The following is a 22872-nucleotide window of genomic DNA, read 5'->3' as shown; positions in this document are numbered from 1 at the left end:
TTTTAATGCCATGTATACATGTGTGCCCTGGAATATGACTGGTTTTATTAGTATCCACTGAATGAATGAATGAATTTATTTATTTATTTTAAAAAGAGGATTAACAGGAAATGAATTGTGGTTCATCGGCGTTAGGTTGGGAATGAAGAGGTCATGATGGTCTTCAGTGCTCTGTACTCGATGGCCTTGATGCAACAGAAGCACTCCAATTACATGATTACTTTGGTAACTTGTAACCATTAATCAGTGGTTCTCAAACTTTTTCAGTCTAAGACACCCTTTTGTGTTAGGTGCATCCCTTTGTGGCCCCCTAGAGTCGTCAAATTTTTTTAAAAAACAATAATGTTCTAGAATTTCTATGCCCCCCCCCCCACAGGGCCCCCAGTTTGAGAACCACTGCTTAATGAAGAAAGAGTGGGCACACGGTGGCTTAGTGGTTAGCACGTTCGCCTCACACCTCCAGGGTCAGGGGTTCGATGCCCTGTGTGTGCGGAGTTTGCATGTTCTCCCCGTGCTGCGGGGGTTTACTCCGGGTACTCCGGTTTCCTCCCTCCGGCTTCCTCCCCCATGCATGGTAGGCTGATTGGCATGTCCAAAGTGTCCGTAGTGTATGAATGCGTGTCTGAATGTGTATGTGATTGTGCCCTGCGATGGATTGGCACCCTGTCCAGGGTGTACCCCGCCTTGTGCCCGATGCTCCCTGGGATAGACTCCAGGTTCCCCGTGACCCTGAAGGAAGGATAAGCGGTATAGAAGATGGATGGATGGATGAAGAAAGAGTTCAGGAAAGTTTGACACTAAACGTATGTTTTCAGTACATTCACTATGAATGTACTGAAACCGTTATTGTTATAAAACCGTTTCCCCCGGTGTTAACGTAGTATAGTCATCGTCTGTGGTAATCATCCATGTGCTACAAGTGTATTAGAAATCAGGTTGAAAAACCCAGTTGTATTCCTTTAATATTGGCTAGACCGTGACCTGTATCGACCCCTATTCCCATCGTTCACTCTTTTCTGCACTCTAGACAATCATGTCACGCTTCCTAGACGGTCTGAATGCAGGGATCCCTCCTGGCCCCAGATGTTCTGTAAACCAGTGGCAGGTGAGCTTTGCTCATGCCTACTGTAGAAATATTTGTGCACTCATCTATAACCACCATTTAAAAATAAAAATAAAAATAGCAGTTATGACAGCTGTACCCATGGACATAATGGCTAGCAATCTAGCAACGGAAGCTTGTTTGATGATGAACATTACAACTGGAGGAGTTCTGTATGTCTAATTCACACCTGTAGTGTACGCTGAGAGGAGCAGGCATGGACGTGTGCATGTTTTTGGTGCGTCCAATGTGGTCCCCACGAGGAACAGTTTTTATTACAGGTTTTAATAATCCTGTTAATGGAAGGTCCTCACAAGGATAGTTAGACAAACGTGGGTGAGAAAAGATCTAGATTATTTAGTAACTTCTGGTGGATGGGTTACATGTTTGACCGGGCTGACATCCATTCATTTTCCATCCTGCTTCTCCTACACAGGGTTCTCGAGGAGACTGAAGATTACCCCAGGGAACTCGGGGCACAAGGTGGGGGACACCCTGGACGGGGTGTCGATCCATCACACGGCACATTCACACACTCAGGGACAATCTGGGAACGCCAATCAGCCTGGAGGAAAACCTCGACGCACAAGGAGAACATGCATGCCCACAGGGCGGAGATGAGGTTCGACCTGGACCTTCAAGCAAACGTGATGACCACCAAGTCATGACCACATCGGAATCATTATTAAAATTATTATTTCACCTTGTGTTCTTGAACATCCTTGGTCATTTTAGAAATAAATAAATAAATAAGACATATTGTCTGAATGATACTTTGATGACGTCAGTAAGATGCTCGTGTCTTTGATGCTAGTTAATATGCAAAAAAACAAAACAAAAAAAAACCTCATGCACCACACACACACTTGATCAGCACAGCATGGCGAATCGGATGATCAAGTTTGTCCCTTAGCGTCTGCCGTACTTCGCCAAACACGTGGAGGAAACAAACATGGCGGACATGCTGCAAGTCTGACGGGGTAGCATGTGACACTCATACGGGGCTGATATCGTTTTCTTTCTTTTCTTTCCTCCCCCCCTTCATTTCCGGTAGGATATTTGGCACAGTTATAATATTGTCCATCACTAAATTGACACTTAATCAGCAGAATCCGGAATGTTTTATATAAATAAATAAATAAATAAATAAACAGCAGTGTTGAGTGGCCAGGGCTAGATAACTGGTGAGCACTGACTGTCACTGAAGTGTGCAGGTATCTGTAGAGGTTCCTTTAGGGTTCTTCACTCCATCATGAATCACCGTGATGATGATGGTGGTGATGATGATGATGATGTGCCCCAGCTCTCGGCTGCTGCTCTGGCGGCTCTGCAGGAGTTTTACGCGGAGAATGGAGCTGGACCCTCGGCTCTGAGAGACAGCTACACCGTGGGGGCCATTAAGGAGGACTGGGTGAGTGGAGGAGTTTTTATTATTGCACTGTACAACAATGTGTATAGTATTTTTGCATCCAGAGCTTAATTTGACCTTAATAAACCTTGAATCTGTGTTTCGAGGAGTAAAACATCTCAGGGCATGCTGATAGAGGAAAATAATGAGTGACTGGGTGGTTGCATCCTGGAGTGATAAGAATAACAATAACAGTACAATACTTTTTTTTTTTTTTTTTTTTTTGTCCGTCCATTTAGAGTTACGTTTAATGTTGCGGGACATAAGTGAAACACGTCCTGATATCACTTGCATTTGAAACGTTCATCCACTCGCCAGCTTCTCGGTTTTTCTGTCTTCACGTTACGACTCAAAAGCGCTGACACTGGAGACTCCTTCCATCCATTTTCTATACCGCTTATCCTACAGGGAACCTGGAGCCTATCCCAAGGAGCGTCTGGCACAAGGCGGGGGGCACAAGGGTGTCAACCCATCACAGGGCACACTCACACACCCATTCATACACTACGGACACTTTGGACATGCGAATCAGTCTACTATGCATTTCTTTGGACTGGGGGAGGAAACCGGAGTACCCGGAGGAAACCCACACAACACTGGGGAAAAACATGCATACAACAGTGTAACGGCGGGAATCGAACCTCCAACTCTGAAGGTGTGAGGCGAACACGCTAACCACTAACAGTCCGCGCGCCGAGACTCCTTCCAAGAACGCTAAATAAATGTCTCCTCGCTGAAAACTTCACCATATCAACACTAAATGTTTGTGATTTGTTCGCCTTAGACGACCCTATGCAAGTTATTGATATAGAAATGACGAGCACGTCAGAGCTGCTGTTATAAAGAACGAATCTTTATAATCCTTTCTTTCTGACCAGTCAGAAGTGAGATGCTGTGGTATAAAGCTGTTTGTAGTAAAATATTATAGATTATAGGCAAGAAATAAAGTTCCACAGTAGGTCATTATATTTATGTTAACGATCCGCATTGCAGTCCTGACATCAAGAAAAGTATTCAGTTGTCCCTGATGTTTTATCTGTAACCAGCGGATGAGCCAGTTCTGGTACAGTGATGAGACGGCTACACGGCTGGCTGAGGAAGCCATACAGCAAGCGGGAAAACAGGGGAGGTTAGTTCATCTTTATTTACTATGCCTATTAATTAAAGTACTGTGCAAAATATACGGTTCTGGCAGACAGCGAGTTTATTGTAAATCCGTTTACTTTGCCGTATTCAGACTACAGTCGTGCTGTGGTATTGACTAATGTCTCAGTTATGTTTATTATGGCCTTCAGAATAGCATGCATCAGTGCTCCCAGTGTCTACCAGAAGCTGAAGCAGCTGGAATCCGAGAACGTCGATGGGTCACGCCGCGTGTCGGCCGTGCTGCTCGAGTTTGACCGTCGATTCGCTGCATACGGTGATGAGTTCATCTTCTATGACTACAACAACCCGCTGTGTTTGCCTGAAGATGTCCTCCCGCAGAGCTTCGATATCGTGGTTGCAGACCCTCCGTACTTGTCTGAGGAATGCCTGAGCAGGGTGGCACTCACAGTAAAATACCTCACCAAGAGGAAAATCCTGCTGTGCACAGGTAAGTGGAGTAGAGTTCAAAGAAGGTTCGAGAAAATCTCTCCCAAATTACTTCAGTTCCAACCAGTGACTCAGAAGATGGAGCATGTTCGGCCTGATTTATGACTTTACTTTCATTGTAATTTCAGGAGCTGTTATGGAAGAGCATGCAGGAAAACTCATGGATGTGAAGATATGCCGTTATCTACCCAAACATAATCACAACCTCGCTAATGAATTCAGATGTTATGTTAACTATGAGTCAGGTCTCCTCTAGGCTTGGAGTGGAACTTTAAAGTAAAGCCAGTTACGGACTGTTGAGAATTCTTATGGGATCATTTTGTCTGGATTACCATATTTGGGTGGTGTGATATTTTCGTGCCTGACCAGCTTTCTTTTTTTTTTAAACATGGTTTAATCATGATTAACATGAATTGTACAACCTCAAATCCAAAAAAGTTGGGACGCTGTGTAAAATGTAAATAAAATGATTTGCAAATCTCATAAACCCATATGATGTATCACATGTTTAAACTGAGTAAATGTACCATTTTAAGAAAAACATAAGGTCATTTTGAATTCGATGGCCGCAACACGTCTCAAAAAAGTTGGGACGGGGGCAAAACAAGGCTGGAAAAGTAAGTGTTATTAAAAGGAAACAGCTGGAGGTTCATTGGCAACAGGTCAGTAAGATGATTGGGTATAAAAAGATTATCTTAGAGAGGCAGAGTCTTTCAGAAGAAAAGATGAGCAAAGCTTCAGCAATCTGCGAAAAACTGAGTCTACAATTTGTGGAACAATTTCAGGATAATGTTGCTCAACATAAAATTGCGAAGACTATGAACATCTCGTCATCTACAGTACATAATAAATATAATCACCAGGAGGCATGATTCTGTAATGGAAATCGCTGCATGGGCTCAGAAACACCTCCAGAACTCATTATCTGTGAACACAGTTCGCCGTGACATCCACAAAGGCTGGTTACAGCTCTATCATGCAAAGAAGCCATATGTGAACATGATCCAGAAACACTGCCGTCTTCTCTGGGCCAAAGCTCATTTAAAATGGACCGAGGCAAAGTGGAAAACTGTTCTGTGGTCAGACGAATCGAAATGTGATGTTCTTTTTGGAAACTATGTACGCCGCGTCCTCTAAATTAAAGAGGAGAGGGAAGATCTGGCTTTTTATCAGCGTTTGGTTCAAAAGTCTGCATCTCTGATGGTATGGGGGTGAATTAGTGTCTATGGAATGGACAGCTTGCACATCTGGAAAGGCACCATCAATGCTGAAAGGTATTTCCAGGTTTTAGAGCAACATCTGCTTCCATCCAGATTCCATCCCACCTTTACTTCTGAGAGACTCTGTCTCTCTAAGCTACTCTTTTATACCCAGTCATGTTACTGACCTGCTCCCAATTAACCTAATTAGTTGCGAAATATTCCTCCAGCTGTTTCTTTTCAGTAGCACTTACTTTTCCAGCCTCGTGTTGCCCCATCCCAACTTTTTTGAGCCATCAAATTCAAAATGACCTTCTTTTTTTCCCCCCTTAAAATTGTACGTTTTCCGTTTAAACATTTGATACGTTTTCTATATTCTACTGCGAATAACATATCCGTTGATGAGATTAGCAAGTCGTTGCATTGTTTTTATTTTACGTCTTACACAGCGGCCCAACCTCTGGAATTGGGGTTGTACAACTTATAAACAATAGCATCTTGGCTCTGTGGAAGAAAATACATTTGTGATGCTTAACATGGCAAATCTAGGCTAGCAGTGTTGTAAAAACTGTTCTAAACTGTTTATCTTCTTCTTCTTCTTCTTTTTTAAATCAGTCAATCAATCAAATTAGCCTCTATATTTGCTCAAAACACATCACATTCAAAACAATTCCCACACATATTATAATTATTACACTTTGAATAAATAGAAAAAGAGCTTAATCATATGCATGCATGTAGACAAAGTTATTCTGATCAAGAACATGCAAGGGAAGCCTACACTCATTTATATCAGCTGTACAGTGCAGTCAGATCTGATTGGATCATTCTTTCAGCAGCATTATAATGGATAAAACATTGTGATAAATGTTCTGGTAACTTGGCTACACAATAACGCACCAGGTTCCACCAAAAACAAGCCTTTTTTTTTAAAAAAAAAAACAACAACATTTGTGTGCACTTTGAGCAGCATGTGCGTTGTAATGGTTTAGTTTATGACTTTTTTTTTCGTCTGTTGGAGTTTTGGACGGCTCTGCGTGTGCTCTTCTCGGGCTTTAGTGCTGGGATACATGTGCAGCCCACCGGTATGGACTCGTAGCTCTCGGTGTAGGAGCGGCGGCCTCCAACGCACGAGCCTGCGCGGCGCAGCACGGCGGTGGGCACGAGCACCGGAACGCTGCGGTACTCCTCACTCTCCTCACCGCTCGGTCCCATCAGACAGCCCTTACACAGGCAATACGCTTCCGGAATAAAGCGCGGATAACGGGCTGGGTCGTGTCTCAATCTGGATTTAGAGAAATAAACGTCCTTGCTCATTTAAATGAAGAATAATAATAATAATAAATGAGTCGCGTTTTCTGCGCGTGCACGCTACCTGTACGCCCATGGTGAAAGACTTCGCAGATTCACAGGAATGCTGGATCTCTGGACGGGCTGCAGGACACCAGCTGATGGGCAGCTCAAGTTCTGAGGCTCTGCTGTGAGTTGGAGTGTGTGATGGAAAGCGCTGAGCACTCCGACAGAAAGGCGACCGAACCTCTGCTCCAGAATCTCCTCGGGAAGATCTGCACACACTCTCCGGTTCGCCTTCCCTCCCCGAGCCGCACAGCTCACCACGACCACCACCGCCAGGAGCAGCGCCACGACAAAATCTCCTCCATGCATGCTTCCGCTCTTTCCGACACTCCGAAATCAACCCAGAGCACTGCTATGCTGTAAACCTTCAAGAGTTAAGACTGTCTATTTTCTGATTTGCGTGGCTTCTTCAAGTTCTGGCGATGTTTCTTGCGCCTCGAGTGTTTCTTCTCGAGTACTGTAGTAATCGCAGGGTTCAGAGAGAGCGAGATAGTCCTCAATTTACCCGCGTTATTTGGAGAAATTAGTGGAGCAGGACTTGTATTGCTATGTGAAAACTCCCAGATTGCCGTGAGTTTCGGTCAGTCGCGTCACCAGGTTCCTTCAGTGCCAAGTTCTCTCAGAGAAGATTCAGAAAAGATCCGAGAGGCAGACTGAGATGCTTAGTGTCTGACGAATTGAGAAAATGCTCCCCCTTTCTCTCTTTTTTTTATTTTTTTAAAATGAATCCAAACTAACATCTTAATAAATAAGCGAAAACAACAGCACAACAATGTTAATCTTCTAAAAGTAATGAGGTAAATTTATTGTCTCCACCTGTTACAAAAATAACAAATCAGATATGATTTTATGAAAATGTGATACACACACACACATACACATATATATATATATATATCTATGTATATAGATAGATAGATAGATAGATAGATAGATAGATAGTCTTTCTAGCACTGTGTTCAGTAACCTGGAACAAGCCTATTCTCTTCAAGAAACTGAACTGATACAAATGTTGTACGTTCACGTATTTACGTTATGCTTACATACGCACTACAGGAAAACTCTTAAATAAATACGTGTGATGAGAGCACAGCACACAAACAGCCCATCATTCTGGAAGTAGGTCGTCCCCCAACTCTTCGTCTGCAAACTCGTCTTCCTCTGCACGTTTCTTTGCTGCGGTCTTCGGTCTTTCCGTTTGTGGCCCCAAAGGGTCAACATAAGAAGCATCTGGAAAAAAACGATGGCGGTAGTGTGTTCATTTGGACATTCTCAGAAAGAAAGAGTAATATTGCCTTGGCGTGATACTGAGCTGTTCCCAACATCGCAGCTATCCTATGAAAAGCTTGCGGACACGTGTTAACAGGATAACGGTGATCTGTAAAATGTGACGATGTAACGAGGAATGCGTTATGGACGGGTCAGGAGAAGAAGATGCCAGGCTGACATAATTATACAGACTCCTGTCGCAAACAAGGAGATCTTTCGTTTTTGTAGGTTTGTAAGAGTGAGTAAGAGTGGATTTACAGACAGCTTCGGTAAAGAATAACTAAATGAGTAGAGTAACCCTACAGATAATCCATAATCACAATATAAGCAGAGGCATATATCTTTCTGATATGCCCAGTTTGTATTGTAATGTACACTTTATTAGGAAAACCTGTACGCCTACTCAAATCATGCAATTATCTAAATCAGCCAATCATGTGGAAGCAGTGCAATAAAGTAAAAACATCCAGTGAGCGGCAGGTCTGCAGATGGAAACATCTTGTTGATGAGAGAGATCAATGGAGAATGGCTGGACTGGTTCGAGCTGACAGAAAGTCTACAGTAACTCAGGTAACCACTCTGTACAATTGTGGTGATCAGAAAAGCATCTCCAGAACGCAGAACATGTCTAGCCTTGAGGCGGATGGTCTACAACAGCAGAAGACCACGTCGGGATCCACTTCAGTCAGTCAAGAACTGAAAGTTGAGGCTGTAGTGGGCACGGGCTCACTAAAATTGCGCAGACTGGAAAAACGCAGCCTGGTCTGCAGAATCTCGATTTCTTCTGGAGGCACACAGATGGTAGGGTCAGCAAAAGCATGAATCCATGAACCCACCCTACCTTGTGTAAACAGTCCAGGCTGGTGGAGGTGGTGTAATGCTGTGGGGAATGTTTTCTTGGCACACTTTGGTCCTGTTAATACCAATCAATTATCGCTTGAATGCCACAGACTATTTGAGTATTGTTGCTGACCGTGTGCATCCCTTCATAGTCATAATTTACCCATCTTCTAATGGATACTTCCAGCATGATAATGCAGCATGTCACAAAGCAAAAGTTGTCTCAAACTGGCTTCATGAACATGAACATGTTCAGTGTTCTTCAGTGGCCTTCCCAGTCACCGGATCTGAATCCAATAGAACAGCTTTAGTATGTGGTGGAACGGGAGATTCACAGCATGACAGTGCACCTGAAAAATCTGCAGGAATTGCGTGATGCAATTATGTCAACATGGACCAGGATCCCAAAGGAATGTTTCCAACATCTTGTGGAATCCGTGTCATGAAGAATTGAGTTTTGAGAGCAAAGGGAGGTCCAACCCAGTATTAGTACAGTGTTCCTAATAAAGTGCTCACTGAGTGTATACTGAAGAAACCAGTCTTAAAAACTTTTTGAAAATTGGCACAAATCAATGCAAGTCTATGGGGGCCACTTCCAGTAAGTATGCACCACTGGAGTAGTGTGCACTCTGTTGGCTATTAAAGTCACTAATATGTATAATGTACGTCCCACCCATATTTTACAGAATGTTCCATGATGAGACATTTGGGGGGGAATCCAATTAAGAATCTTTTCAAGTTCAGACGTTCAAAAGACGTTACTGCTCACCTATGTCTCCTGGGGTGCTTGCTTCATAAGGTTCGTGGGGCTCTGGAAGTGACCTCAGCTTGACACCCAGCCTCTCCCCTTTGGCACTTGTACCATGGCTGCTCTGTCCACTGTCTAACAGACACACACACAGACATGTTGGAAGTTTCATTTACAAAAATAATAATAAAAAAAATTCAAGAACCTCTTGAAAAGGTCAGGATAACAACTATTATTGTTAGTCTTTGTCCCAGGTCAGAGCTCATCTACACAACAGAAACAAAAAAGTGTTGTGACACAGGACTATTTCTAAAGCAATACACTTTCACTAGGCACCATGGCAAAGTTTGCCATTCCACTGTATTCATATCCTGGCTGCAAAAAAAAAAAAAAAAAAGGCACAAATAGATCACTCTAAGACAGACCCAAGACTGAAAGCCAGATAACAGTGAAAATTGAAATAGTCCTCAGAATAATAAAACAAAATAGAGAAAAGGGGGAAATGATTATCTTTCCATTTTGACCAAGTGGAAAAAAATCACTCGTATCACCATCCATACAAAATTTAACTCCAAACTGGAATTCAGTCATTCATACTGAGGGATATTTCTGTTTTTATAAGAACAAGAATGATGCTTATTATCAATTTCAGCAGTTTTAAAGCAACTGATTAAGCCAGGGGTTACCAAACTTTTCCAGGGCAAGGCCCCCCAGATGGCATAAACATTTGACCGAGGCCCCCCTTTTGCAAGATGTCTTTAAAACACATTAAAAATACAGACTTCTGAATATATCCCCCTTTTTTTCTTTATTAATAATTACAACTTACATTTTTACATTACATTAGGAATTGATTGTGTGTGTGTGTGTGTGGTTGTCCGAGAGTGAGAACTGATTTTTCACACCAAATTGTTGAGGGCCCCCCGTGCGCCCCCTGGCGGCCCCCACTTTGAAAACCACTGGATTAAGCAACTGTTTTGTAGCGCTAGTTAAATGTGTGTGCATATTTGCTGAAGGGCAGATAATGAGGGGATGTTCAGTAAAATGATACACAATTTTGCAATATTTGTCATTCTAGCTAATGTTGCATATCATGTCTGGATCTCATATTGCGATTCAGTTTATTACAGCGGTTTCCGTAAGACCGTAACCAGGCTGACCCGGCCACGTCTGAGAGTCCTGCTGGCTGTTGTTTAGTTCACAGGAGAACTGTGATGGCACAGGTTAAGAGGTGTTGGTTTACTCTTTGCACTGTACCATGCATTGTTCCTAGAAAAGTAAGTGAGAACTTTTTTGGCATAGCACATAACTCTGTCCTACTTCAGTGCAGGATTGTGGTTGATCTCAGAGCGATAATACAGACAATCAGAAAATGTGTATGGAAAGATGGAGAGGACAGGAAAAGATCTTTGTTATTCCAATACCGTTTTAACTATACTGTTAACTATTAACTGTACGATCAACAGCTTATTATGTTCGAATAATGCACATCCAATCAGAAGAGAAAGAGAGTGAGAGCATTATGAAACATTATGAAATGGTATTCTGCAATAACATCTTTTTCTATCAGAGAGGGCAAAATTCAGAAATCTAGCAGTTTGAGTTCAATCACAAATACTACATCACTTAAAATCCTGTGAAGAGAACGTAATGCTCACCTGGCTTGATCTCCATATCTGATGTCACATGAAGAGCCAATAATTACAGAATTAAAAGGGAGAGATTGGGGAAAAAAAATGGGAAATAACTATACAATGATTTTAAAATGTGCAGTGACAGTCTACAGGGCTTAGGTGCCAACTTGAAACTACCCCACATGTCTCGCTCAGCTGACGGATAGGAAACAAACACCCAGGGAATTAGGGAACGATTATAAATATTTCATTTTGTTCAACACTACTATTAAATTCAGCTAATTTCACATTATATGGGGACTACAGTTGCTGCTCTATAATCTGGAAAACTACAGTGTGTGTATTTTAAGGGTGAAGATTTATTTATCTGTGCTTTTGTTTAATGTTTCAAAACTATGCCACAAATGTAACACTAAAACAAGAAGCCAGAGACAGCCTTCCAGAAGCTATAACAATGATGGAGTAATCGTCGTACCACTGACTTTGTGAGGGGGAGTGTGCATGGTCTTTGGAGTACTCTCGTTTTGATTCACTGCATTGGACAGCAGATTAAAATAAGTCCGAGAAAGTAAAAAGTTGAACATTGCACACTGTGGAACAGACCGAATGAACGACGACGTGGATGGAACAGAATAGTTCACTTACCACTGCTGGCGCTGCCTTCTCTCCGGCCTCGAGCACTGTTCTCCCTCCCCGACTTCACCCTCTGAAAGGAAGACAAAACACAGGTTTACAGCAGTGGGGAAAAAAGGAAAATAAGTGAAGCATGACTAATACAGAGATACCAATGTACAGTGAGGAGGATAAGTATACCAGCCTGACAATAAAGCACTAACAAATGCGAAAGACATGAATGAACAGTACACTGAGCACGAGACATAGCAGGGACATAGCAGAAGAGAGGAACAGTATGTTCGACAGGAAAAGGAGCTGCTGACACTGAACATAATTCCTTTCTCTGAACACACTTACTTATCCAAAAATCCCCTGTTGATTTGGAAACAGCTGTTTCTCATTCAAAGTACATTTTCTCTAGAACTTTATTTCTCTCGGTCAAATCAGTACTGAAGCATGACCCTCTGACACTGGCACAAAAAATAAATAAAAAAGCACAGACACTCTACCTGTTCTCTGATCTCCTTCATCTTTTCCACTTTTTTGAGTTTAGTGGCATAATCTTGTACCTCCTTTAACCCCATATCTGTGCACAGCCTCACAAGGAATCGTAGACCTAACCAACACAAAAAGCTCACGTGAAACTTATTACCTGAAGGAGTGCAACGTTGAGAAGTAAATGAAAGAGAGAAAATGCTTGTGTAAGTTACATTCTGCGTTTTCAGGGAATTTGCGGTGAATGTCCTTATAGGTCTCGAGTGCTCGCTGATAATTTCCTTAACGAGACAACCAAAAGCACAATTTATGACTCGAGTAACAATATCGATATTGTTGGTCAATTTAATTAAGCTAACGCGATCTTTTCACGATTGTCATACCACTTCTCCTGTAACAGCTAGCCACCATCAACTGCCACACAACATGATTTGGTCTGGAATTCACATGAAACAAAACAAAAACAAACAAAAAGATTTCCATTAGTATTTATAATAAACTCATACTGTATATATTTATAAATAATTTTTGGATTTGATAAATGATAGTTTGGAGGTTATGTAAAATATTTGTGTGATGTAAAAGATCTATTATTAAAAGAATAGATTTTAATATTTTTAAAAAATATATTACAATCTTGTTATTTTGTGCAAAAATCCAAGTTTTGGATTAAATTTTTGTTTTTGTTAATTATGCAATAAAGGTTGGACATTTAATCCGAAATCAGTACAGTATACTGTATATTCAGTGATGCATTATATATCCAAGATTGTATTCAACAAACAGAGATAATAACTTACTGGATGAGGACTGCTCTTTCAAAATACTGAATTGCCTTTTCACAAAACTGTGTGTCTATATAATATGCTCCCAACCATTCAATGACGTGAATGTTGGACGGGAAGTATCTGAAAGACTAAGAAAAAGCATGGCTTTAAGAAATTTTTGCTATACGTCTACAGTTCACAAAATAAAAATAGAATTTGTCACACATATTCATTGTTTATTAAGCTACAGTGATTTGAAGCAGTACAGAGGAAATCAGGCCTTGCCTCGTAATAGTACTGGAAGGCTTGTGACTTGTCACCTTCATTGTCATATAACTCTCCCAGTTTGGCCAGTACGTGAGGGTCCGTTGGGGTGACACTGATCAGCTGCATGAGCCACTCGATAGCCTGGTGAGGATCCTCCAACATCTCATATCTAAAAACTGCTTAAAGACCACTAACTAGATTAACGGAAACTGAAACAATACAAATAAATCGTTTTATGACTGAAACGCTCATAAATTCAAGCACATATTTTAATGAGTGCGTCATGCTTAGTTAATACTTCTGAAATATATCGTTTATATAATTGTTTAAAAAAAAAAAAAGGATACAGATTGGCCAGCTGATACATAACTAGAGTGCTGTTCCTAAGGATGGCATGGAGCTTCAGGAAGCAGTCGAGGGCTTCTTCCAACCGCCCCAGTTTCTTATAGGTCAACCCTACAGGAGCAGATCAAGCACGGGTCAACACAAAGCTATACAAATACAGTTGGAGGTACGACAAAACATGCGCCTGTGGAAAAATGTTATTTCCCCAGTACACTGGAAAACCATCCCAAAATGTATGAACATCAAAAGTTATTCAAATAAAGGGGGTATAAACGAAAGATAATTAGTAAGAGTGCTGATGCAGAACAGTTTATAGTAACTTTAATAAAAGACCTAAATTATAAAGAGCCTCTGTGCAGGATGAGTCGTTCCGCAGTGCTTCTTTATAAAACTCAGCTGCTTTCTCATAGTCTTCCTTCACAAACACCGTGTTGCCTTTATTAATGAGGGCAGCAGGATTGTAGCGGTCAGCATTCATGGCCAATTCAGCATAGCGATCAGCTTGGTCAAAATCCTTCTCCTGTTAGAAATAAAAAACAGCAGTATTTAATACAATAAATGAACGTAATATATTGCAACTAACACTTTCACACGTTTCATTCTGTTACCCTACAATCAAGTACATTATTTTTTGCATCAATCTGCACAAAAAGATGAACAATATCACATTTACATAAACACTCAGACCCTTTGCTATGCCACTCAAAATTGAGCTCCTTAAGCATTGGACATCCTTAATTACCTTGATTACCTGTACTAAAAGCAGTTTAAAAAAACCAAACACATGATTTGGAAAGGCACACATCTTATGTAAATTTAAAGCCCCACAGTTGACAGTGCATGTCAGAGCAAAAAAAAAAATACACCAGGTAGCAAAAACTACGCATCATCTGGCCAATTCTATCTCCACATGAAGCCTGGTGGTGGTAGCATCATAGCAGTGCCAGAATGTTGTGAGGACGCTTTTCAGCAGTAGGGACTGGGAGGCTCTGAGGATTGAATGAAAGATGAATGGATCAAAGCATTTCCTTAAGGAAATCCTGCTCAAGAGCATTCAGAACTTGCAATATGAGTGATGGTTCTCCTTCCGACATGACAATAATCTGAAATGCAACCAGGAAAGCTAAAGGATAAGTCTGTGAATGTCCTTGGGTGGCCTAAACAGAGTCTGGACTTGAACCCAAACAGCAATAGTGACACTCCCATCAAACCTAAAATACTTAATAATATAATTGCTGTCAATGGTGCTTCAACAAAGTACTGGTTTAATTCAAAGGGTCTGAATACTTATGTATAAGCGATAGTTCAGTTGCTTTTGTTTGTTTTTTAATCTTAAACTAAACTATAAAAACCTGTTTGTGTATTTATTATGCAGTATTTTTGCAGATTGATCAAATCAAATGAATTCAATCCATTTTAGAGCAAGGCTGTAACCAAACAAAAAGAGGAAAATATTGAAAGTTCAGACACTTTCTAAATGTATTCTACTCTACTCTATCAAATAAATGTCCAAGTCATCTGCACAACAAGCAATAAAATTTTTTTTTATATTCAGTGTACTTGTGTATAATGTTATGTATATTAAAAGGTAATTGGGGTGGGGGGATACATTCCTGCTTTCAAGTAGTGCAATGTCAGAATGCCTTTCGGTATAATTACCAAGTCTGCCTTGTACTGTACAGAACATGCATATCTACATACCAAGAAGTAGAGAAAGGAAAGGTTGGTAGCAGCAGCACTCTTCACCCGGCTGTCTTTCTTCTCAAAAGCTTTCAGCGTGTCCACTGCCTGCACAGTAGATCCAGTGCGTCAGATATTTCGCGTATTTAGAAAACAAAAAACAATTCAACCCTAATAGCACTGTAATACACCATTCTAGCATATTTACGTATCTTCGAGAAAGATATTGATAACTAAGGTGTAGTGTGAGAGAGAATTAGAATCAAAAGCTGCTCTTGGATCAAGCCCTGATTTGGGTTTCCACTTATTTTATTTGGCACAAATGACAGGACACACATACCTCAGCCTCAACAGGCAAGCAAATGTAAAAGCAGAAAAAGAAAATTGGGGAATATAAATGTGTGAAACTGAAGAGACACATAACGGTGTGAGGAAAAAAAGAAAAAGAAGATACACTACCAGTCAAAAGTTGCGACGCACTCATTCTTTATTTTTTCCCCACATTTTAGTCATTAAAACTCTGGAGTAACACAAATGGAACTATGGGAATTATGCTGTGATAAAAAAAATCCAAAATAAATCAAAAATAATTTAGTATTTTAGCATCTTCAAAGTAGGCACGCTTTTCGCTTAGAATTTCCAGAAATGTATTCTTGGCATTTTCTCGACCGATTTCTTGAGGAATTTCCCTGAGATGATTTTTAAACAGTATTAAAGGAGTTCACACCTACGCTGAACTCTTATCGGCTGCTTTTCAGAATATTTCGCTCCGAGTGAAATGAATACGTCGGCACGATTATATTTTTCTCTACGACACCGATTTCAAACATTTAATCACACACCTTCAGATCAAAAGGTTTTTAACATCATGAGAAACATTTCAGTTGAGTGTCCACAAACTTTTGACTGGTAGTGTATGTGGGCTAATATGTAACATTCATATTCATCCATGCACTACACACAAACTAGGTCAAGAGCAGAAGTGCATTAGGACCTCCCTCACCTGGTTAAAGTTCCTCTGTCTCAGGTACGTGATCGCTTTGTTAATCTCTAGATCATTGGCCAGCTCCACATACTGCGAACCTTTAACCATATCTACGCACCTAAAACAACAGTACTACATTCAACATTCAGGCAAAATAACTTTTTTTTACTCCCTTTGTAATAATTGCCTAATTGCCTTTAGCTTACATATAAATTCTTAGTGTGTTATTATTATTAGATTCATTATTAGTTATCTTAGCTTATTCTCCACAGCCCTGTATTGTATTGAGTGAAGAAAACTCACCAGTCAAAACCAGCTGCGAAAGTGGGCTCAACAGCTGGAGCAATAAGCTTTGCTGACGTCATGATGTACTTCTCAGCCAAAGCTTTTCTACAATAGAACACAATAACGCATTACTTCCTCAAAACATTAAACAACACTGTGCAGTTTCATCTTACGGAACATACTGTGGGTTCCAAAAGTCTGACATCACGAGGGAAAAAACGCTTCTTTTTCAATATAACACAAAAGTTTCATTACAAGTTATATTATCAGCAATAACTTGAGCGAAAAATATCATCTTACATATAATTACAAGCGTTTCTAAGTATTTAGTCCGTCCCTGTTTTTTGCTTTCGTTACAGTGTGTACTCGAGCTGACACAGACTCCACGTTTGTGTGAAACCTGATGATGCATTTTAGATCAAATACATCCGAGTGTTGTTGGAAGGGATAAGACTTACGGAAAATCTGACCTTTTGTACACAGGAGTTAACGTGCTCAATATCACAAATTGGCTTAAATTTAAATAGCGACCTAGAAATTGTGCGACGTCTTTAATATCGGATCGTCACGATGTTGTGCGTTTTCTTTTTTTGTTTTAGAATTTTCAAAATTCTACTTTCCAGTTTTAAATAAAAAGTAAAACCCCATACTGTCAGTGTGATCTCAGACTTTTGGACCCCACTGTATATTAAATGATTAAACAGTGAAATGTATCTTCTACCTCTCTCGCTCCATTTGATGAAGCTGATCGTTTTTGATGGCTTCGATCAGTAAATTTGCATGGGGGTCATCCTAGCAAGAAATGGAATCACATCTATTAGCCTCAAATGATTCTAGCGTTGCAAAATTAGCACTACGTTCTCTTTTACATTCTCACATTTGAAGGGATGTACTTCTCTTCCTCATCAATGCCCAGGGGCACACAGATTAGTTTCTGGAAAGATTTTTTCATCATTTTACGGTCTCCAATCGCATAGTAGCATAGAATTAGATTGAAGCCTGTCTTTATGTTGGGACTCTCACTCATAATGTGCTCAAAGGAGGTTATGGAATCCGAGTACTGGCCCATGCGTATGAATGAAACACCAATGTTCTGCATGATCTTGATCCTATTGAAAGCCACGACAAAACAGTCATCAAACAGACGTCACACTCCATTTAAAATTTTTTTTTTTTACATCTTCAAGATATAAAAAATACGTGTCAGCTATAAGAAAGATTGATCAGCTTATTCAAAGAGGTAATTAAATGAATACATTCATCATAGGTATTTGATAGCACAGAGACACACAAACAGAAACTTAAACCCAGTATTCCCCGTATCCAAGGTGTCTTAACACAGTTCATAATATAAGAGAGTACATGATATAAGAGAATTTCCTTTCATTACTATTTATTTACATGACATGGCATGTGTACTGACTGATTTTCTGTGAAACTTGCCTCATCTCTGTGTGCACATTAGAGATTTGGTCCAAAGCCATACGATAAAATTTAATTGCCATGGGGTAGTTCTTCTGTTTAAAGTAGATATTAGCCATGTTCACTTTCAGTCGCCCTATAATCGGAAGAAGAACAAAAGGACAAATATTGTAATTAGAGATACGCATGATATTTATTTATCCTGCAGTATTTTAAATGATCACCATCTTGACTATACACATTACATAGCAATAGGTATTCAGAATGATTGGTCACTTTTATAAACTATTAACTATACCAAATGAATCGTTTTACTGACATATTATTATTAGCAAAACAGTATAACATCTATGATGCTAGTATTAAGGTTCTCCTGGCATATGGTTTAGTACTTTATTTCTTAGGTTGTCCCAGCTCACTCTAGTAATGGCACGATCTATACTGTTCAATGAGTAACATGTCGAAACACTAGTCATAACATCACCTGCATTGTTAAACATCTTGTTCTTCACAATGACCTGGTATGTGTTCAAGGCTTCTGTGTTCATGTCATTGTTAGCGTACTGATTTGCCAAATTAAACAGCGCCTGAACAGAAGAAGCACAAAAAAACCCCCAACATTTAATATATGGAATTTCATATCATTTAATTGTGGCTTTGATTAATTAGAAATAAACTCACTGAATAGGTTAAATCCAAATTGATATGATCCGCAGTACCAGTTTGCTCTCTTTGTCTCAACAACACTCTTTCTTTCCTACCAGCTTCTTTGGCCTTTTCTAGAGCCTGAATGAGCAACACACATTGTCACAGTATTTTAAAAGTATTTTTAAAAAGATCCATGCACATATTTACATATAAACAACTCACTAAGCTTATTTAAGGCAACATTTTACTCACCAGCTGTAGATTGCCACTTGCATGGGCTATACAGCTCTCCTCAATCAGATCATTCACTTTCTTTTCCAATATCTTAATCTTCTCTTCTGGCCTGGAGTGCACATAAATATTGTTCAGAAACTTGAGAGTCTATGGGCTGCATAAATATAATATAAATTGCATATGGAGTGCCAGGTTCTCATGAATTAGGCACAATAATAATAATAATAAAAAAACAAAACAGAACACACGTGTCTTCGTTTTTTGCTTCTAACGGAGGAGCCGGACCTCTTGACTGTCCGAGTGGATCAAAAGTAGAGCCTAAAAAAATTTTTTAAAAAAAGGATACGCTTGCATTCTCCAACAGAACTGATACAAACAAAAAAAATTGTCAAGTAAAAATATACACCACCAGTCAAAAGTTTGTGGACACTCGACTGAAATATTTCTCATGATCTTAATAACCTTTTGATCTGAAGGTGTGTGATTAAATGTTTGAAATCGGTGTCATAGACAAAAATATAATCGTGCCGACATATTCATTTTTTTCATTAGAAAACTAACATTTTTTTTACAAAATTTTTTATTTTTTTTTTTTAATAAACGGACAACTTGGAGCGAAATATTCCGAAAAGCAGTGGATAAGAGTCCAGCGTCGGTGTGAACTCCTTTAATACTGTTTAAAAAGCATCTCAGGGAAATTCCTCAAGAGATCGGTTAAGAAAATGCCAAGAATACATTTCTGTAAATTCTAGGTGAAAAGCATGTCTACTTTGATGATGCTAAAATACTAAATTATTTAGATTTATTTTGGATGTTTTATCACAACAGAATTCCCATAGTTCCATTTGTGTTACTCCAGAGTTTTGATGACTTTATCATTATTATTCTAAAATGTGGGAAATAAAGAATGAGTGTGTCTAAACTTTTGACCGGTAGTGTATGTCTGATGGTTGAGAGATTGTCAGTGTAGACAAAAACTAGGTATTATATCAGTTTGAACAGTAAAAATTTGTCATTTGAACACTTACCTCTAGCCAGAGAGGACGAGTATCCTGCTGCTCGCACTGCAGTCATGGGACGAGCAGCCACATCCTTAAGAAAAAAAATACAAAACTATAGGTAAATGAATGTCCTTCTACTTCTGCAAAGAAATTTTTAAAGCATAAAAGAACCCATAGCACTTGATCTTCTCACCTGCACTGCCCCGGTCATAGGCCTTCCCATTGAAGAACCCATAGTCGTCCGTAGCTAATGAACAACAAATGAAGACCATTAACAAAACTAACAATTGGGACAAATGCGACACTCTATCCAGATGTGGCTTCTTGAGGAACTATTTTCGTTGATGGAGCGAAAATAAACAAAATATTGGCCATGTTTTTTCTGAAATGTCAGTTCCTCAGTATAAATTTCTTGTTCATATAACTGTTGTATAAAAGCAATATCACACTCACAATCATGATGTTGTACTGAATATCAGCATTACCTGCGGCCTCATGCATATGGCCAAATCACAGCCATGCTGATATTCAGTACAACAGCACTCTTGCTCATATAATATTGTTTAAATATTTTTTATAGACTTTTTGAAACAGCAAACATGCTAAGAACATCTACTCTCTTTCTCGATATATATCATAGATCCTATCACCGGACATCTTATACTGTTTAAAATGAATCTGTTCATATAGGTTTCCTTGTGTTACTTACGCCAAAGGACGTTCCTATGGGTCTTCCTCCAACAGCGGTGCCAGGAAATTTTGCAGTCATCTAAGAAAAACATGCTGTAATAAATATCTATCATACATGTGCCCAACATTACCAAGAATAATTCCCAAAATGTATAAGGTGCTTCAACATCATATTCCAATGTGTATTAAGCTTACTGCCATATCTTTAGAATGAAAGAGATAACAGAACATAATTAACGATCTCACATCAAATACATCACACAAGATGATAAAGGAGTGATCAAATACACTCACTGAGCACTTTATTAGGAACACTGTACTAATACTGGGTAGGACCTCCCTTTACTCTCAAAACAGCCTTGATTCTTCATGACATGGATTCCACAAGATGTTGGAAACATGGATTCATGGAATCTGGTCCATGCTGACATGAGTGCATCATGAAATTCCTGCAGATTTTTCAGGAGCACTCTCATGCTGTGAATCTCCCGTTCTATCACATCCCAAAGCTGTTCTGTTGGATTCAGATCCGGTGACTGGGAAGGCCACTGAAGAACACTAAACTCATTGTCATGTTCATGAAACCAGTTTGAGGCGACTTTTGCTTTATGACATGGTGCATTATCATGCTGGAAGTAGCCATTAGAAGCTGGATAAATTGTGGCCATGAAGGGATGCACATGGTCAGCAACAATACTCAAATAGTCTGTGGCATTCAAGCGATAATTGATTGGTATTAACAGGCCCAAAGTGTGCCAAGAAAACATTCCCCACAGCATTACACCACCTCCACCAGCCTGGACTGTTTACACAAGGTAGGGTCCATAGATTCATGCTGTTGACACCAAATTATAACCCTACCATCTGTGTGCTTCAAAATTCATCAGACCAGACAACATTTTCCCAGTCTAGTCTAGTTTTAGTGAGCCCGTACCCACTGCAGCCTCAGCTTTCAGTTCTTGGCTGACAGAAGTGGAACCTGATGTGGTCTGCTACTGTTGTAGACCATCCACCTCAGGGTTCTGCATTCTGAGATGCTTTTCTGCTCACCACAATTGTACAGAGTGGTTATCTGAGTTACTGTAATCATTCTTTCAGCTTGAACCAGAGTTCTGAACCATGAGTAGGTGTACAGGTATTCGTAATAAAGTGCCTTGTGAGTGTATATTACAGTAGTATACTGTATATGTAGTATAGTATAGTAGTAGAAGACTTGATACTACGCAGTATAACATTTATGGCAAGAGCACGCTTGCTAATCTCCCCTCAGAAAAGATTACATGCATAAGAAGTTAAGTCCGGCTAGGAATACCAATGGCAAAGCCTTTTTCTAATCGCATCTCTGAAACTCTCAGATATCTTTAACTGTAGTATACAGGTGGTTGATTAACTCAGCGAATCTTACAGGTGGTCGTCTGCCATGACTCGTCCTCACAGCTTGCTGAAAGCCAACATCATTGTCCAGCTCCTGTAGAAGAAAGAATTTGAACATGAACCCTATGAAATAACCTATACAATAGTTAGCAGATGTATTTTCAGGATGATCTCTGCAGAAAGGACATGTGTCATCCTTACACATACCTCTGAGTCGAATGTGGGATTGTAGTCATTGTAACCTGAATACAGATCATCTTCATCCTCGGCCACAAGATGAACATTGTCCATCATAAACCTTTTTTTTAGAGCGCAAAATCAAATGAAGTCTGAAGAAACACAAGAGAGACAGGCATGCATGACGTTAAGAATGGCGATTACATATGTAATAATAAACATAGTGAGGATAATGTAACTTGACAGTATTATCACATGTAATAAGCAAAGCTGCCATGATGTCGCTGTTTAGAGTAAAGTTTATTTCCCTAAAGTAACTTTAACTCGCTAAGTTAACTAGAGAATCGCTAGGTGTCTCGAGCTAATCATACAGTCTTAGCTTAGTTTGCTAGGCTAAGTTATCTAGCGAATAACATACTGGATAAACTGACCCTAAGCTAGCGCGGTCTAGCAATAGAGTTAGCTGGTACATAAACTAAATGTAAGGTAATTAATTTAAAAAAATGCTTTACTTACAGCTTTCATTATGATACAGCGGTCTATTAGCTAGCTAACTAACAAACAAACAAACAAACAAACAAACAAACAAACAAACAAACAACCAAGCTAACACGGTTATGCAAAGTAAAGCTGTGCCGTTGCTAGGATACAAGAGAATACTTGTGCGCGTGCGCAGACGGAGGTCTAGCTAGCGACGCATTTATCTTTACTTTTTCACTGTTCTCTGAAAAAAAAAAA

General features: G+C 39.8%; 3 protein-coding genes across 10 annotated transcripts; 1 reads left to right on the top strand and 2 right to left on the bottom strand.

Annotated features, from left to right (window-relative positions):
- The first annotated feature begins 1947 nt into the window (after positions 1 to 1947).
- eef1akmt1 (EEF1A lysine methyltransferase 1) lies at positions 1948 to 5725 on the top strand. Its single transcript, XM_053627536.1, has 5 exons — positions 1948 to 2152; positions 2327 to 2513; positions 3557 to 3639; positions 3806 to 4104; positions 4232 to 5725. Exons 2-5 carry the CDS (start codon positions 2355 to 2357, stop codon positions 4357 to 4359), a joined length of 669 nt encoding a protein of 222 aa, XP_053483511.1. The 5' UTR covers positions 1948 to 2152; positions 2327 to 2354; the 3' UTR covers positions 4360 to 5725.
- Positions 5726 to 6015: 290 nt separating this feature from the next.
- Positions 6016 to 7281, bottom strand: il17d (interleukin 17d). Its single transcript, XM_053627537.1, has 2 exons — positions 6678 to 7281; positions 6016 to 6587 (listed from the first exon to the last, which is right to left on the bottom strand). Exons 1-2 carry the CDS (start codon positions 6965 to 6967, stop codon positions 6296 to 6298), a joined length of 582 nt encoding a protein of 193 aa, XP_053483512.1. The 5' UTR covers positions 6968 to 7281; the 3' UTR covers positions 6016 to 6295.
- A 71-nt stretch (positions 7282 to 7352) lies between these two features.
- ift88 (intraflagellar transport 88 homolog) lies at positions 7353 to 22825 on the bottom strand. Of its 8 annotated transcripts, none has more exons than XM_053627526.1 (28): positions 22651 to 22825; positions 22165 to 22286; positions 21989 to 22051; positions 20603 to 20662; positions 20087 to 20140; positions 19921 to 19984; positions 19141 to 19210; positions 18911 to 19001; positions 18692 to 18796; positions 18495 to 18597; positions 18032 to 18146; positions 17466 to 17697; positions 17310 to 17380; positions 16607 to 16693; positions 16322 to 16421; positions 15340 to 15426; positions 13972 to 14158; positions 13641 to 13749; positions 13312 to 13462; positions 13060 to 13175; positions 12643 to 12695; positions 12475 to 12540; positions 12274 to 12380; positions 11795 to 11855; positions 11625 to 11681; positions 11174 to 11191; positions 9537 to 9650; positions 7353 to 7888 (listed from the first exon to the last, which is right to left on the bottom strand). In XM_053627526.1, the coding sequence occupies exons 2-28, from the start codon at positions 22249 to 22251 to the stop codon at positions 7767 to 7769; spliced, it is 2550 nt and encodes an 849-aa protein (XP_053483501.1). In that variant the 5' UTR covers positions 22252 to 22286; positions 22651 to 22825; the 3' UTR covers positions 7353 to 7766. The 8 variants fall into 8 exon arrangements, 7 of the variants coding, with proteins under 7 accessions (XP_053483501.1, XP_053483502.1, XP_053483503.1 ...); XR_008386191.1 differs by having other exon boundaries at positions 7752 to 7888; positions 11632 to 11681; XM_053627527.1 differs by lacking the exon at positions 11625 to 11681.
- Positions 22826 to 22872: the final 47 nt, after the last annotated feature.

This window comes from Ictalurus furcatus, chromosome 6, assembly GCF_023375685.1.
Source record: "Ictalurus furcatus strain D&B chromosome 6, Billie_1.0, whole genome shotgun sequence".
Taxonomy (NCBI): Eukaryota; Metazoa; Chordata; class Actinopteri; order Siluriformes; family Ictaluridae; genus Ictalurus; species Ictalurus furcatus.
This window is presented reverse-complemented; position numbering and strand designations above follow the sequence as displayed.